At 44.8% G+C, this 12,582-nt stretch overlaps 1 protein-coding gene across 1 annotated transcript in view; it reads left to right on the top strand.

The window, feature by feature from the left end:
- Positions 1 to 1,920: 1,920 nt before the first annotated feature.
- Positions 1,921 to 12,582, top strand: part of SLC4A11 (solute carrier family 4 member 11) — a 51,681-nt gene continuing 41,019 nt past the window's right edge. Inside the window, 2 exon segments of the mRNA XM_015823039.1 lie at positions 1,921 to 2,063; positions 4,061 to 4,142. Coding sequence (XP_015678525.1) covers positions 1,955 to 2,063; positions 4,061 to 4,142 — 191 coding nt within the window. The 5' untranslated portion in view covers positions 1,921 to 1,954.

Genomic DNA, 12,582 nt, shown 5'->3' with positions numbered 1-12,582 from the left:
TTATTTGGTCTGGCTGTCAGGAAATTTCTCCTTCTCTTTTTCCCCCCCTTGATTGCACTTTCTTGTATCTGTTAAAATAAAACAAATATATAGATTAGAGAAGGAAAATCAGTGAGGAAGGAAGGAAGGTAGAAAAGAAAGGAAGGATAGAGAAGGTAGAAAAGGAAGGAAGGAAAGGTAGAAAAGGAAGGAAAAGGAAGGATAGAGAAGGTAGAAAAGGAAGGAAGGAAAGGTAGAAAAGGAAGGAAAGAGAAGGAAGAAAAGGAAGGAAGGAAAGGTAGAAAAGGAAGGAAAAGGAAGGATAGAGAAGGTAGAAAAGGAAGGAAGGAAAGTGAAGGTAGAAAAGGAAGGAAAGGTAGAAAAGGAAGGAAGGAAAGGAAAGAAAAAAGGAAGAATAAAGGTAGAAAAGGAAGGAAAGAAGGTAGAAAAGAAAGGAAGGAAGGAAAGAGGAAGAACAGGAAGGATAGAGAAAGTAGAAAAGGAAGGAAGGAAGATGAAAAGGTAGAAAACGAAGAAAGGATAGAGAAGGTAGGAAAGGAAGGAAGGATAGAAGGTAGAAAAGGAAGGAAAGAAGGTAGAAAAGAAAGGGAAGGAAGGAAGAAACCGAAAGGATAGAGAAGGTAGAAAAGGAAAGAAGGAAAGGAAAAAGGAAGGATAGAGAAGGTAGAAAAGGAAGGAAAGAGGGAGGAAGGAAAGGAAAAAGGAAGGATAGAGAAGGTAGAAAAGAGGGAGGAAGGAAAGGAAAAAGGAAGGATAGAGAAGGTAGAAAAGGGAGGAAGGAAGGTAGAAAAGAAAGGGAGGAAGAGAAGGAAGAAAAGGAAGAAAGGATAGAGAAAGTAGAAAAGGAAGGAAGGAAAGGTAGAAAAGGAAGGATAGAGAAGGTAGGGAAGGAAGGAAGAAGAAAAGGTAGAAAACAAAGAAAGGATAGAGAAGGTAGAAAAGGAAGGAAGGAAGGTAGAAAACAGAGGAAGAGAAGGAAGAAAAGGAAGAAAGGATAGAGAAAGTAGAAAAGGAAGGAAGAAAAGGTAGAAAAGGAAGAAAGGATGAAGGTAGAAAAGGAAGGAAGGAAAGGAAAGGAAAAAGGAAGGAGGGTATATCAATAAAGTGTTATTTAGGCGGGGGGGGGGAAGCCAAATACTACAAAAATGTAAATTTCTGGTTGGCCCTGAGCATGGTAACTGCACAGGTGGTAACTGTCATGAAAAGACAAATGGGCACCTTAGAAATACTCATCAGTTGTGTGAAGGGCCCATCTGCTACAAATTCTCAACCTGACCAGTTTTCCTTCCCCCTGAAGGTTTCGAAGTGCAGTGTGAGCACCCTCTCCTCCCTGCATTTCTATACAGGAAGTCCTCGACTTACATCCTTTTTGTTTAGGGACCGTTCGGAGTCACAGCCGCCCTGGAAAAAAACAAAAGCGACCGATGTCCATTTTTTTCGATCCGTCGCAGCCTCCCCAGGGTCACGTGGCCAAAATTCAGACCCTTGGCAGCCGACTCGTGTTTACGACGGTCGCAGTGTCCCGGGGAGTGTGTGTGTGTGTGTCACTTTCATTTTCATCGTGTTTGAATGTAGATACCTTTTTAATCTCTTATAAACCACCCAGAATTACCTTAAGGGTAAGATGGGCAGCCCGTCAAATTTTTAAATAAATAAATTATCGCTCAGTAGTGAAACGAGCGGAACATAAATTCCGTAAATAAATGGATTAGCCACTCTGTTTGTACTCAGCCCCAGGTGACGATGTGTTGTGTTTTTTTCCAGAGTTGTGGCTTGCATAAGACACCCAACGCCATCCCCTGTTTCTGTTTTGTTTGTTTTTTCCTTGCAGTACCTAAAATTAAAGAATTTTGAGGAGGAGGTCAGAGCCCACCGCGATCTGGACGGCTTCCTGGCCAGAGCGAGCATCATTCTGGACGAGACGGCCACGTCACTGGACGACGTTTTGCGGGAGATGTTAAAACACTTTGCCGAAGACTCCGACAACTCGGAGCCGAGCTGCAACTTTGACAAAATTATGAGCACTTTATTCACCGATTCGGGGACCCCCAGAGAGGGGAATGGTACAGTTCCTTCTCTTTTGTCTTAAGCTGGGAAAATGTGGATGATTTTTTTTTTCGTAGGACGTTGGCGTTCTGGGTACCCTCTTCCCAATCCATAGTAATATAATAATAATAACAATAATAATAATAGTAATAGTAGTAGTAGTAGTAATAATAATAATAATAATAATAGTAGTAGTAGTAATAATAATAATAATAATAATAATAATAATAATAATAAAAAAGTTGGAAGGGACCTTGGAGGTCATCTAGTCCAACCCCGTGCTCAGGCAGGAAACCCTATACCAGTGATGGCGAACCTCTTAGAGACCGAGTGCCCAAACTGCAACCCAAAACCCACTTACGCATCCTCGGGTGCTGGGTGGGTGTGGCCCATTGGGTGGGCGTGGCTGCGATGGTAACGGCAGACTGGGTGGGACTAAAAAGTTCAATCAATTCCAACTTTGCAAGATCTTATTTTTTCCCGCGCGAAGTTGAAATTGACTGATTGAACCTTTTTTTTTTTGCACACGGCGGCAGAGACCTAAAGCGAAAAAGATTTATAAAACCCAGCTGAAGGCCTAGGACTGGGGTGACGGTGCGCGTGCCCACAGAGAGGGCTCCGAGTGCCGCCTCTGGCACCCGTGCCATAAGTTCACCACCACTGATCTATAATGTAATAATAATAAAATTGGAAGGGACCTTGGAGGTCATCTAGTCCAACCCCCTGCTGAGGCAGGAAACCCTCTGCCATTTCAGACAAATGGCTGCCCAGTCTCTTCTTAAAAACCTCCAGTGTTGGAGCATTCACCGCTTCTGGAGGCAGGTGGTTCCACTGGTTAATTGTTCTAACTGTCAGGAAGCTTCTCCTTAGTTCTAGGTTGCTTCTCTCCTTGATTGGTTTCCATCCGTTGCTTCTTGTCCTGCCTTCAGGCGCTTTGGAGAATAGCTTGACTCCCTCTTCTTTGGGGCAGCCCCTGAGAAACTGGAAGACTGCTATCATGTCCCCCCTTTCACTCTCCATCTCTAATGTTGGAAAATGCCTACTGTTGATCCTGGGATTCCTCTGCACCTTAATTTACATGGAATATAGAAAATAGAACCTCAGGGCTGGAAGGAGGGGACCTTAGAGGTCTTCTAATCCAAACCCATGCTCAAATCATGACACCTGTCAAATGATTGACACCAGCCTCTTTTTGAAAAATCTAAGACGAGGGATTTCAACCTATTCTCCAAAGTGCCTGAAGGCAGAACAGGAAGCAACGGGTGAAAACTCATCAAGGAGAGAAGCAACCTGGAATTAAGGAGAAGTTTCCTGACAGTGAGAACAATTAACCAGTGGAACAACCTGCCTCCAGAAGTTGTGGGTGCTCCAATGTTGGAAGTTTTTAAGAAGAGATTGGGCAGCCATTTGTCTGAAATGGTATAGGGTCTCCTGCTGGAGCAAGGGGCTGGACTAGAAGACCTCCAAGGTCCCTTCCAATTCTGTCATTCTGTATCCTGTTGAAGTTCAGAAGAGAAGGATTAGGGGAGACATGATGGCAGTGTTCCAATATCTCAGGGGCTGCCCCCAAGAAGAGGGAGTCAGCCTATTCTCCAAAGCGCCTGAAAGCAGGAGAAGAAACAACGGGTGGAAACTAATCAAGGAAAGAAGCAACCGAGAACTAAGGAGAAATTTCCTAACAGTGAGAACAATTAATCAGTGGAACTCCTTGCCTCCAGGAGTTGTGGGTGCTCAATCACTGGAGGTTTTTAAGAAGAGATTGGACAATCCTTTGTTTGAAATGGCACAAGGTCTCCTGCTGGAACAGGGGGTTGGACTAGGTGACCTCCAAGGCGCCTCCCAACTCTGCTACTCTGAAAAGCTCCAGTGATGGAGATTACAAGCAAAACACCAGAAGACCAAATTTTCTATAGGTTTCTGGCAAACGTGGAGTGAACTTAAAGGCAACTGTATATGTAAAATGAATCAAAATTATTATTATTTTTTTCTTTTTTCTTTTTTGTCTTTCGAACAGTTCACCTTTTGTCGGACACAATTCAGGGGGTGACCGCCACAGTCACCGGGATCCAGTATCAGCAGTCGTGGCTCTGTATCATGTAAGTGTTTTGTCCAAAAGATTCAACAGTAACATTTTGGTGCAATTGAGGCTGTATCTTAACGAATCTTTTTTGTTTTGTTTTTTAAAAAAATAGTTTATTGGTTTTTAACAATAACCATCTCTAGTGCCTGGTGTACAGCGCGTTGTCTTGGTTTATATATTTGAGGGGGGGAAAAGACAATAATAATTAACCGTCAATAATGGTTAAATTTGATAATTCCATAATTAGTATGTTAGTTAATAACATATTTCTTTGGTCTTCCCTTCTCCCATTTGCATTCTCCTTCTTCATCCTTAAACAAATATAATTCTTAATGTTTTCAATATATAAATGGTTAAATACAGACATTTTTTCATACTTATACAGATAGTGATAGCTATGTATAACATTTTTTAATCAGCTTATATTATTCTTATAACCATCGTCTCATCCTATTTTCGTGGTTTTTGTTTAAGCTTAATTTCCCCTTTTATTCGATCCATTCTTATCAGTCATGATTTTTTCCATGTTAGTCATCTAAACATCCAGAGAGAGAGTGGGTTTTCTTGCAGACGTCTCATGACCCAACTAGGTAACATCATCAGTGATAGAAGGGAATGAGATTTGTGGAAAGGAGGAGGAGGAGGACTGCAGGATCCCTAGTGCTCTCTGAGCATGTTTTTTTCTTGCAGACATCTCATTACCCAACTAGGTAACATCATCAGTGATACAAGGGTGTGGGGTTTGCAGAGAGAAGGAGGAGGAGGACTGAGTGGTCCTTGGTGCTCTTTTAGCAACAGAAATTGTTGGGCTCAGTTATGGTCGTAAGCCGAGGATTACCTGAATTCCCAAATTCATTTTGTGCATTTGTTTCATCACCTTCTCTTAATTGACATTATGTGGGCAGCGAAAATAAAGAGAGAAAGCACAGCTCGAAGTAACATTTCTTAATTTTACGGCGTTTTCTTTGTTTGGTTTTTCATCTGAGAAGCTTCTTTTTCAGCTCAGCCATTGAGTTCTTTAAAGCCAAATTATTCTTCAATAGAAAAGGGAGGAATACAATCCAGCAGCACCTGCTGAAGCAGAATAAAACAATGGCGCAGAGAACAAAACGCACAACTTTTCAGCCCTTTGGAAGCCGTTGAATTTTTAAAGCTTTTACGTACACTCTACTTACCTTTTTTTTTTTTTTGGGGTACTGTGGGAGAGAAAATAACGAAGGAACACATTTCCTTCCTTTAAAAATGCAAAAGAACAGAAGTTTGAATGTATTTTATGACCGCTAGGGTTTCAATAGACACATAGTCCTTGACTTAACAACTACCTTTGGGACGCGAAATTCCTTTTGCTAAGCAAAGTGGTCATTAAGTGAATTGTACCTGATTTTATGACCTTTTTCGGCCAGGGTTGTTAAGCAAATGACTGCATTTGTTAAGTAGTCATTAAGCGAATCCAGCTTATCCTGTTGGCTTTGCTGGGAAGTCACAAATGGGGTGTCATGGTTCCGACAGATGAAACTCTTCGAAAGAACTTCGAGGCATTGTTTACCTTAAAGAACCTTTTATTCGAGTAGCATAATATCGGCACTACACAATCGAAGCCAAAAACTGAATTCCCCTCCCCTGAGCACATAGTATCAAAGCACAATTCCCTCCTCCAATTAACAGTCATAAATCACATTCCCCAATTAGCTTGAAGCTCCGGCTTCCTCCAGCTCACCAGTTCTTTATCAGTTCTGAGCTCAATAACCTTGATTCTCACGCTGGGTTTAGTGTTGTTATCTCTAGCTGGACTCTCATTCACATTCTCCCCCTCCCAGCATCATTTAACTCTAAAAGCAAAAGATAAAAGATGGCTACACTTCCCTCTGTTGTCAATGCAAAAACATCCAATGTTAGCAGCGTTGACATGGGGATCACAGGATCCCAAAAGTTGCAATTGCCATAAATCCGTAAAGCTAAGCTTCCAAAATTTCATCGCCTAACTGCGGGAATGCTGCAACGGTCATAAGTGCGAGGACCGGTTGTAAGTCACTTTGGGCAGTGTTGCCGTAACTTCAGTGAATTGAGTCGATGATCTGCATTTTACTTAGATGCAGCATTGATGCACACAACGTCTGAAGTCGAATCCTCACAAGGTAGAATTTCTTGGTAGGGGAAAAAAAAAAAAAAGACCTTGTGTTCAAAATTAGGCCTGTGCATCTATAGAAGTAGCCCTCAATTTACAACAGCTCGTTTAGTGACTGTTCAGAGTTAAAGCAGCACACTGAAAAAAGGGACTTACGACCATTTTTCACAGTTAACGACCTTGGCAGCCTCCCCGTTCAACAACTTTTAGATGCTCGGCAACCGATTCGTATTTATGACGGTCGCCGTATCCCCGGACTCATGTATGTGATCCCCTTTTGTGGCCTTCCGACAAACCAAGTCATTAGGGGAGCCCGATTCACTTAACAACCGTGTTACTAACTTAATGATGGCAGTGGTTCACTTAACTTTGGCAAGAAAGCTCGTAAAACAGGGGGGGGGGGAACCTCACTTAACCAACGTCTCGCTTAGCCACGGAAATATTTGGGCTCCCTTGTGGTCGTAAGTCGAGGACTACGGGTATCCTGGAAAAAGTTGGGGGTGCACGGCAGACATTGAAGTAAGTCAACCGGCGTGGCGGTTTCCACAAGCTTTGCACTCTTCCCTTCTTAGCCACAGAAACGTTGGACCCGATCGTGGTCGTAAGGCGAGGAATATCTGTACGCTTTTGAGTCCCAACCGTTCTTGGATTCAAAACACCCCGTTTTGAACACTGCGCCGATGCTTCAGGTGCAGACGTGGGCTTTTCACATTCTGGAGAGAATTTCAATTATGTCGAGAAAATTTGGGGCTGAAAAGACAATTTTAGCTTCTTCATGGTTGCGAGTGAGAAGACCTCGCTTAACAAGTCCCCAAGCAAGTGTGGGCAAAATTTATGCTGACACATATGTACGCAAGTTACAGCCAGGAACGATCACTGCCAAAAAAATTAAAAAATTAAGTTGAACTTAAATCGAAACGTCTTAGAGCCAGGAGGGTGTCCAACCCCCGGGCCGTGGACCGGTACCGGTCTGTGGCATGCTAGCAACCGGTCCACACAAACAAGCAAAGCCCCATCCGTGGGATGTAGGCAACACACAAAACCATGCACCCTCCGGTCCGTGGAAAAACCTCTCTCCACGGAACCGGTCCCTGGTGCCCAAAAGGTTGGGGACCTCTGTTTTAAGGCAGTGGTCCCCAACCCCTGGTTCATGGACCGGTACCGGGCCGTGGCATGCCAGCAACCGGTCCACACAAACAAGCAAAGCCCCATCCGCGGGATGTAGGCAACACACAAAACCACGCACCCTCCGGTCCGTGGAAAAACCTCTCTCCACGGAACCGGTCCCTGGTACCCCAAAAGCAGGAGGGTGTCCAGCCTTGGCAACTTTTAAGACTTGTGGACTTCAGCTCCCAGAATTCCCCAGCCAGCCATGTTCTTGGTGGATGTGGGGAAGTCAGATTGGCGAAATGGCCACTTGATCCGCTTAATAAAATTGATCTGCTTAATAACAACTGTGGCGAGAAAGGGCATCAAATGGAGCAAAGCTCACTTCAGCTGCTTTGCTTAGCACCAAAAATGTGGGGCTCCGTTGTGGGCGTAAGTCGAGGACTACTTGTATATTCTGCCCCTCCCCCTTAGAAAAAAAGGACAGTTTTATCTAAGGAATATCTTTAATTCAGGGACTATCGCACAATTTTCAGGATCTAGGGCAGGGGCAGGCAACCTTGGCTCTTTTATGACTCGTGGACTTCAACTCCCAGAATTCCTGAGCCAGCCACGCTGAGGGGAGAGGGAGAGGTTTCCAAGCTGAGCCGTGCTGGTTCAGGAATTCTGGGAGTTGAAGTCCACGAGTCATGAGGGGGCCATAGTTCCCCCATGCTGGTTCAGGAATTCTGGGAGTTGAAGTCCGCGAGTCATGAAGGGGTCATCGTTTCCCCATGCTGGCTCAGGAATTCTGGGAGTTGAAGTCCGCGAGTCAGGAAGGGGCCATAATTCCCCCATGCTGGCTCAGGAATTCTGGGAGTTGAAGTCCCCGAGTCATGAAGGGGTCATCGTTTTCCCATGCTGGCTCAGGAATTCTGGGAGTTGAAGTCCATGAGTCATAAAAGAGCCAAGGTTGCCTACCCCTGGCCTAGGGGAAATATATGACATGTGGACCTTTTCCAATCTTTTATTTTTTGAGCTGTTTCTCTACAAGTCGTCCCTGACTGACTGACAACTGTTTCTTGAGTGACTCTTCAGAGTTACGACAGCATGGAAAAAAGTGACTTATGACCATTTTTCACACTTAACGACCGTTGCGGCCTCCCCGTGGTCACGGGATCAAAATTTGGTTGCTTGGCAACTGACTCCTATTTAGGACGGTCGCCGTGTCCCTGGGGGATCACGTGATCCCCTTTTGCCAGCTTCCGACAAGCAAAGTCCACGGGGGAAATCCAGATTCACTTAACAGCCATGTCACTAACTTAACAACCGCAGGGATTCATAACATCGGTGACAAGAAAGGTCGTAAAATGAGGCAAGACTCAGCTATTGTCTCGCTTAGCGACAGAAATGGTTAGGCTCCCTTGTGGTCATAAGCCGAGGACTGCCTGTGTAATTCATGTTCCTGCCGCAGTTCCTAAGGAGTTAATCCGAGTCTCGCTTTGTCTTTTAACAAAATGCCAGACCCTGAGAATTCAAGAGAAGAAGCAACAATGCAAATATTAAATTAGTCTTCCAAGATCATGTTCTAAAGAGATTCTTCCTCTTTAATTACCTTTTCTCTCTCTCTCTTGCCACTTTGATGATAGGAGAGAGGCTTTTTATTGTGAAAATGTTCTCTTTAATTAAATGCAGGCAACTCGTTTTACCCATAAGGATTGGGGTAATTCGTTTATACCGAGTAATGCAGGAGCTGGCTAATGTTTTCTTGCAGTTTTAGGAAGGGCTTAGGAAGCAAAAAAAAATACTTGTAGTCCAGAGACGGTCTCCTATATTTTGGTTTTCTGCCGGTGCTCGTTGATTTGAAGGGGGAAAAAAATAGACGATTGGAATGTTTTCAGAGCAGGAGAGGGGATCTGGTCCTTATTTAACAGGGAAGTGGCCCAAGATTGTATGTGTGTTCACCTCCAACAACAGCACTGTAAGGTGGGCTGGGCTGAGAGCGGGTGACTGGCCCAAGGTCGCCAAGCTGACTTTCATGCCTAAGACAGGACTATAACTCCCAGTCTCCTGGTGATTGGCCCCAAATCACCGAGCCAGCTTTCATGCCTAAGGTGGAACTATAACTCCCAGTCTCCTGGTGAGTGGCCCAAAGTCACCCAGCCATGTGTAAGGTGGGAGTAGAACTCAGCGTCTCCTGGTGATTGTCCCAAAGTCACCCAGCCAGCTTTCATGCCTAAGGTGAGACTATAACTCCCAGTCTCTTGGTGAGTGGCCCAAAGTCACCCAGCCATGTGTAAGGTCGGGGTAGAACTGACCATTTCCTGGTGATTGTCCCAAAGTCACCCAGCCAGCTTTCATGCCTAAGGTGAGACTATAACTCCCAGTCTCCTAGTGATTGACCCAAAGTCACCCAGCCATGTGTAAGGTGGGGGTAGAACTCACCATCTCCTAGTGATTGTCCCAAAATCACCCAGCCAGCTTTCATGCCTAAGGTGAGACTATAACTCTCAGTCTCCTGGTGATTGGCCCAGAGTCACCCCTACAGCTTTTTTGTGTCTTGCAGTGCGGCAGCGGTCCATGTTTGCGTCCCCGCAATGCGGCGGCGGCCGGTTTTTGCATCCTGCAGTGCGGCGATGGCCTGTTTCCGCGCCCCGCGGTGCGTCATACATTTTTGCACCTTGCAGCGCATCGGCGTCCCGTTTTCGCACACTGGCCAGCCTCCTGGCCACCGGCCGTGGCCCACAGGTGGGGGACCCTGTTCTAGTCCAAACCCCTGCTCGAGCAGTGATGGAGGGACGATGCATATGGGGGCCTCCTGCTTGAGAAGGGGTTGGACTAGAGTACCTCCAGGTCTTCCAAACTCCGTTCCTCTGCATGGAATTGGCAAACGGCCACTTGGCTTTTGCGCAAGCCATTTGTCTCTGGGTGTCACGTTTTCCCATCTCCGCGTGAGCCATAAATGCGCCGAGAAGCCTTGAATTATCTCTGCAAGCGATTCAAAAGCAATTTTGAAGGCAACGTCTACATTAGCGGGACTGCATTTCCCGGCATAATCCAGGTCATTATCAAACAATGGTTTTAAAAGGGCAGGGTTTTTTTTTATTTCCAAGGGGCCAGAAACATCATGATTTAATGCTCAGCTAAGCCCTGCGGTGGTATAAGTGGTGTATCTGTTTTCCATTATTTATTTTTTGGGTTTTCTCTTATGCCGGGGGGAACATGCCCTGGAGCAATGAATTCATAACTACGGTGTGAAACGCTATGCAGTCGTACCATAAGACTATTATACCTGCTGGGGAGTTCCATCTCATTTCTCAAGTAAAGTTCTCCTAGGATTTAATTAATTCGTTTTATTTATTTACTTCTTTATAGATCGCTTTGATTGTGACAAATAGCTCAGGATGGCAAAGATACCTAAAGTTCCTTCCCCCTCCTATTTTCCCCACAATAACAACCCTCTGAAGTGAGTTGGGCTGAGAGAGAGGGACTGGCCCAAAGTCACCCAGCCGGCTTTCATGGCTAAGGCAGGACTAGAACTCACCATCTCTGTTGCTAAGTAAGACCGTTGATAAGGGAGCTTGGCCCCACTTTGCGAAGTCGCTTCCCACTGTTGTTAAGTGAATTGCCGCAGTCGTGAAGTTAGTCCCACGGTTGTTAAGCGGATCTGGCTTCCCCATCGACTTTGCTTGTCAGAAGGTCACAAAAAGGGGATCACGTGACCCCAGGACGCTGCAACCGTCTTAAGTACATGCCAGTTGCCAAGCGTCTCAGTTTGGATCACGTGACCAAAAGGAGGCTGCAAACGCCCGTAAGTAGGAAAAAAACGGTCAAAAGTCACTTTTTTTCCGTTGCCGTTATAGCTTTGAACGATCATTAAATGAACAGTTGTAAGTCAAGGACGACCTGTACTAAAGGAGGCTTAACTTTTTCAAAAGAAAATAAAATCAAGTTGAGCGAAACATTGCTAACACGCTTATGAAGTGAATCTGGTCTCCCCATCGACTTTTCTTTTCAGAAGATCACAAAAGGGGGATCACATGACCTCCGGAACACTGCAACCGTCATAAATACGAGTCAAGTTGCCCAAGCGTCCAAATTTTGATCAGTGAGCATGGGATTGCTGAAACGGTCGTAGGTCTGAAATGGTATAGGGTTTCCTGCCTGAGCAGGGGGTTGGACTAGATGACCTCCAAGGCCCTTTCCACCACCACCACCACCATCATCATCATCATCATTATTATTATTATTATTATTACTGATCATCGCACAGTCAGCCATGTGTTCAGACTGGATTTGGCATTTTTGTCTACCTATCAAGTCCTGGCCCAAGGACCTGGGATAGGCAGATGTGGATGTTTGATGGTATTACAGATCTCGTTGCAGGATGGAAGCAGTTCCTAGTAAGGCCGCCTTTTGCAATTGACTAATGGTGAATGTGTCAGTGCTGATGATGGTGTCCAAGTGGTGCTCCAGTTGTTTTGGGGTTGCACCCAAGGTGCTTATTACTATTGATACTACCCTTGCTTGCTTTTGCCACAGTCTTTCTATTTCTATTTGTAGGTCTCTGTATTTTGTTATCTTCTCCAGTTCTTTCTCATCTATTCTGTTGTCTCCAGGCACTGCCACGTCCACTATCCAGGCTTTTTTGTCTTTCTTATCGACAATTGTCAAGTCCGGGGTGTTATGTTGCAGGTGCTTGTCTGTTTGAATTCTCAAGTCCCAGAGCAGTTTAATTTTATCATTTTCTATGACTTTCTCTATTTTATGATCCCACCAGTTATTGCTTACAGGCAAATGATATTTCTTGCAGCTCTTCCAATGCACCATTGTTGCTACTTTGTCGTGCCGCTGCTTGTAGTCAGTCTGTGCGATCTTCTTGCAGCAGTTTACCAGGTGGTCCACTGTTTCTTCAGCGTCTTTGCATAAGCAGCACTTACTGTCTGTTGCTGTCTTCTCAATTTTGACTTTGTATGCATTTGTCTTTAAGGCTTGGTCTTATGCAGCCAGAATTAGTCCCTCGGTCTCTTTCTTCAACTTTCCTGTTCTTAGCCATTGCCAGGTCTTGTTATTATCTGCTTTCCCAGCTATTTTTTTAATGTACTAGCCATGTAGTGCTTTGTCTTCCCATGCCTCTATTCTGTTCTTCATTTGGTCTTTCTTGTAGGACAGTTTGGTCTCTCCAGTAGTTAGTAAACCTTCCTGATATACTAATTTCAGTGCATCTTTATCTCTGTCCTTCAGA

Source organism: Protobothrops mucrosquamatus, unplaced genomic scaffold (assembly GCF_001527695.2).
Source record: "Protobothrops mucrosquamatus isolate PMUCROS unplaced genomic scaffold, P.Mucros_1.0 scaffold1752, whole genome shotgun sequence".
Classification (NCBI taxonomy): domain Eukaryota; kingdom Metazoa; phylum Chordata; class Lepidosauria; order Squamata; family Viperidae; genus Protobothrops; species Protobothrops mucrosquamatus.
Note: the sequence above shows the minus strand (reverse complement) of the source record. Positions and strands in the feature narration are given on the sequence as shown.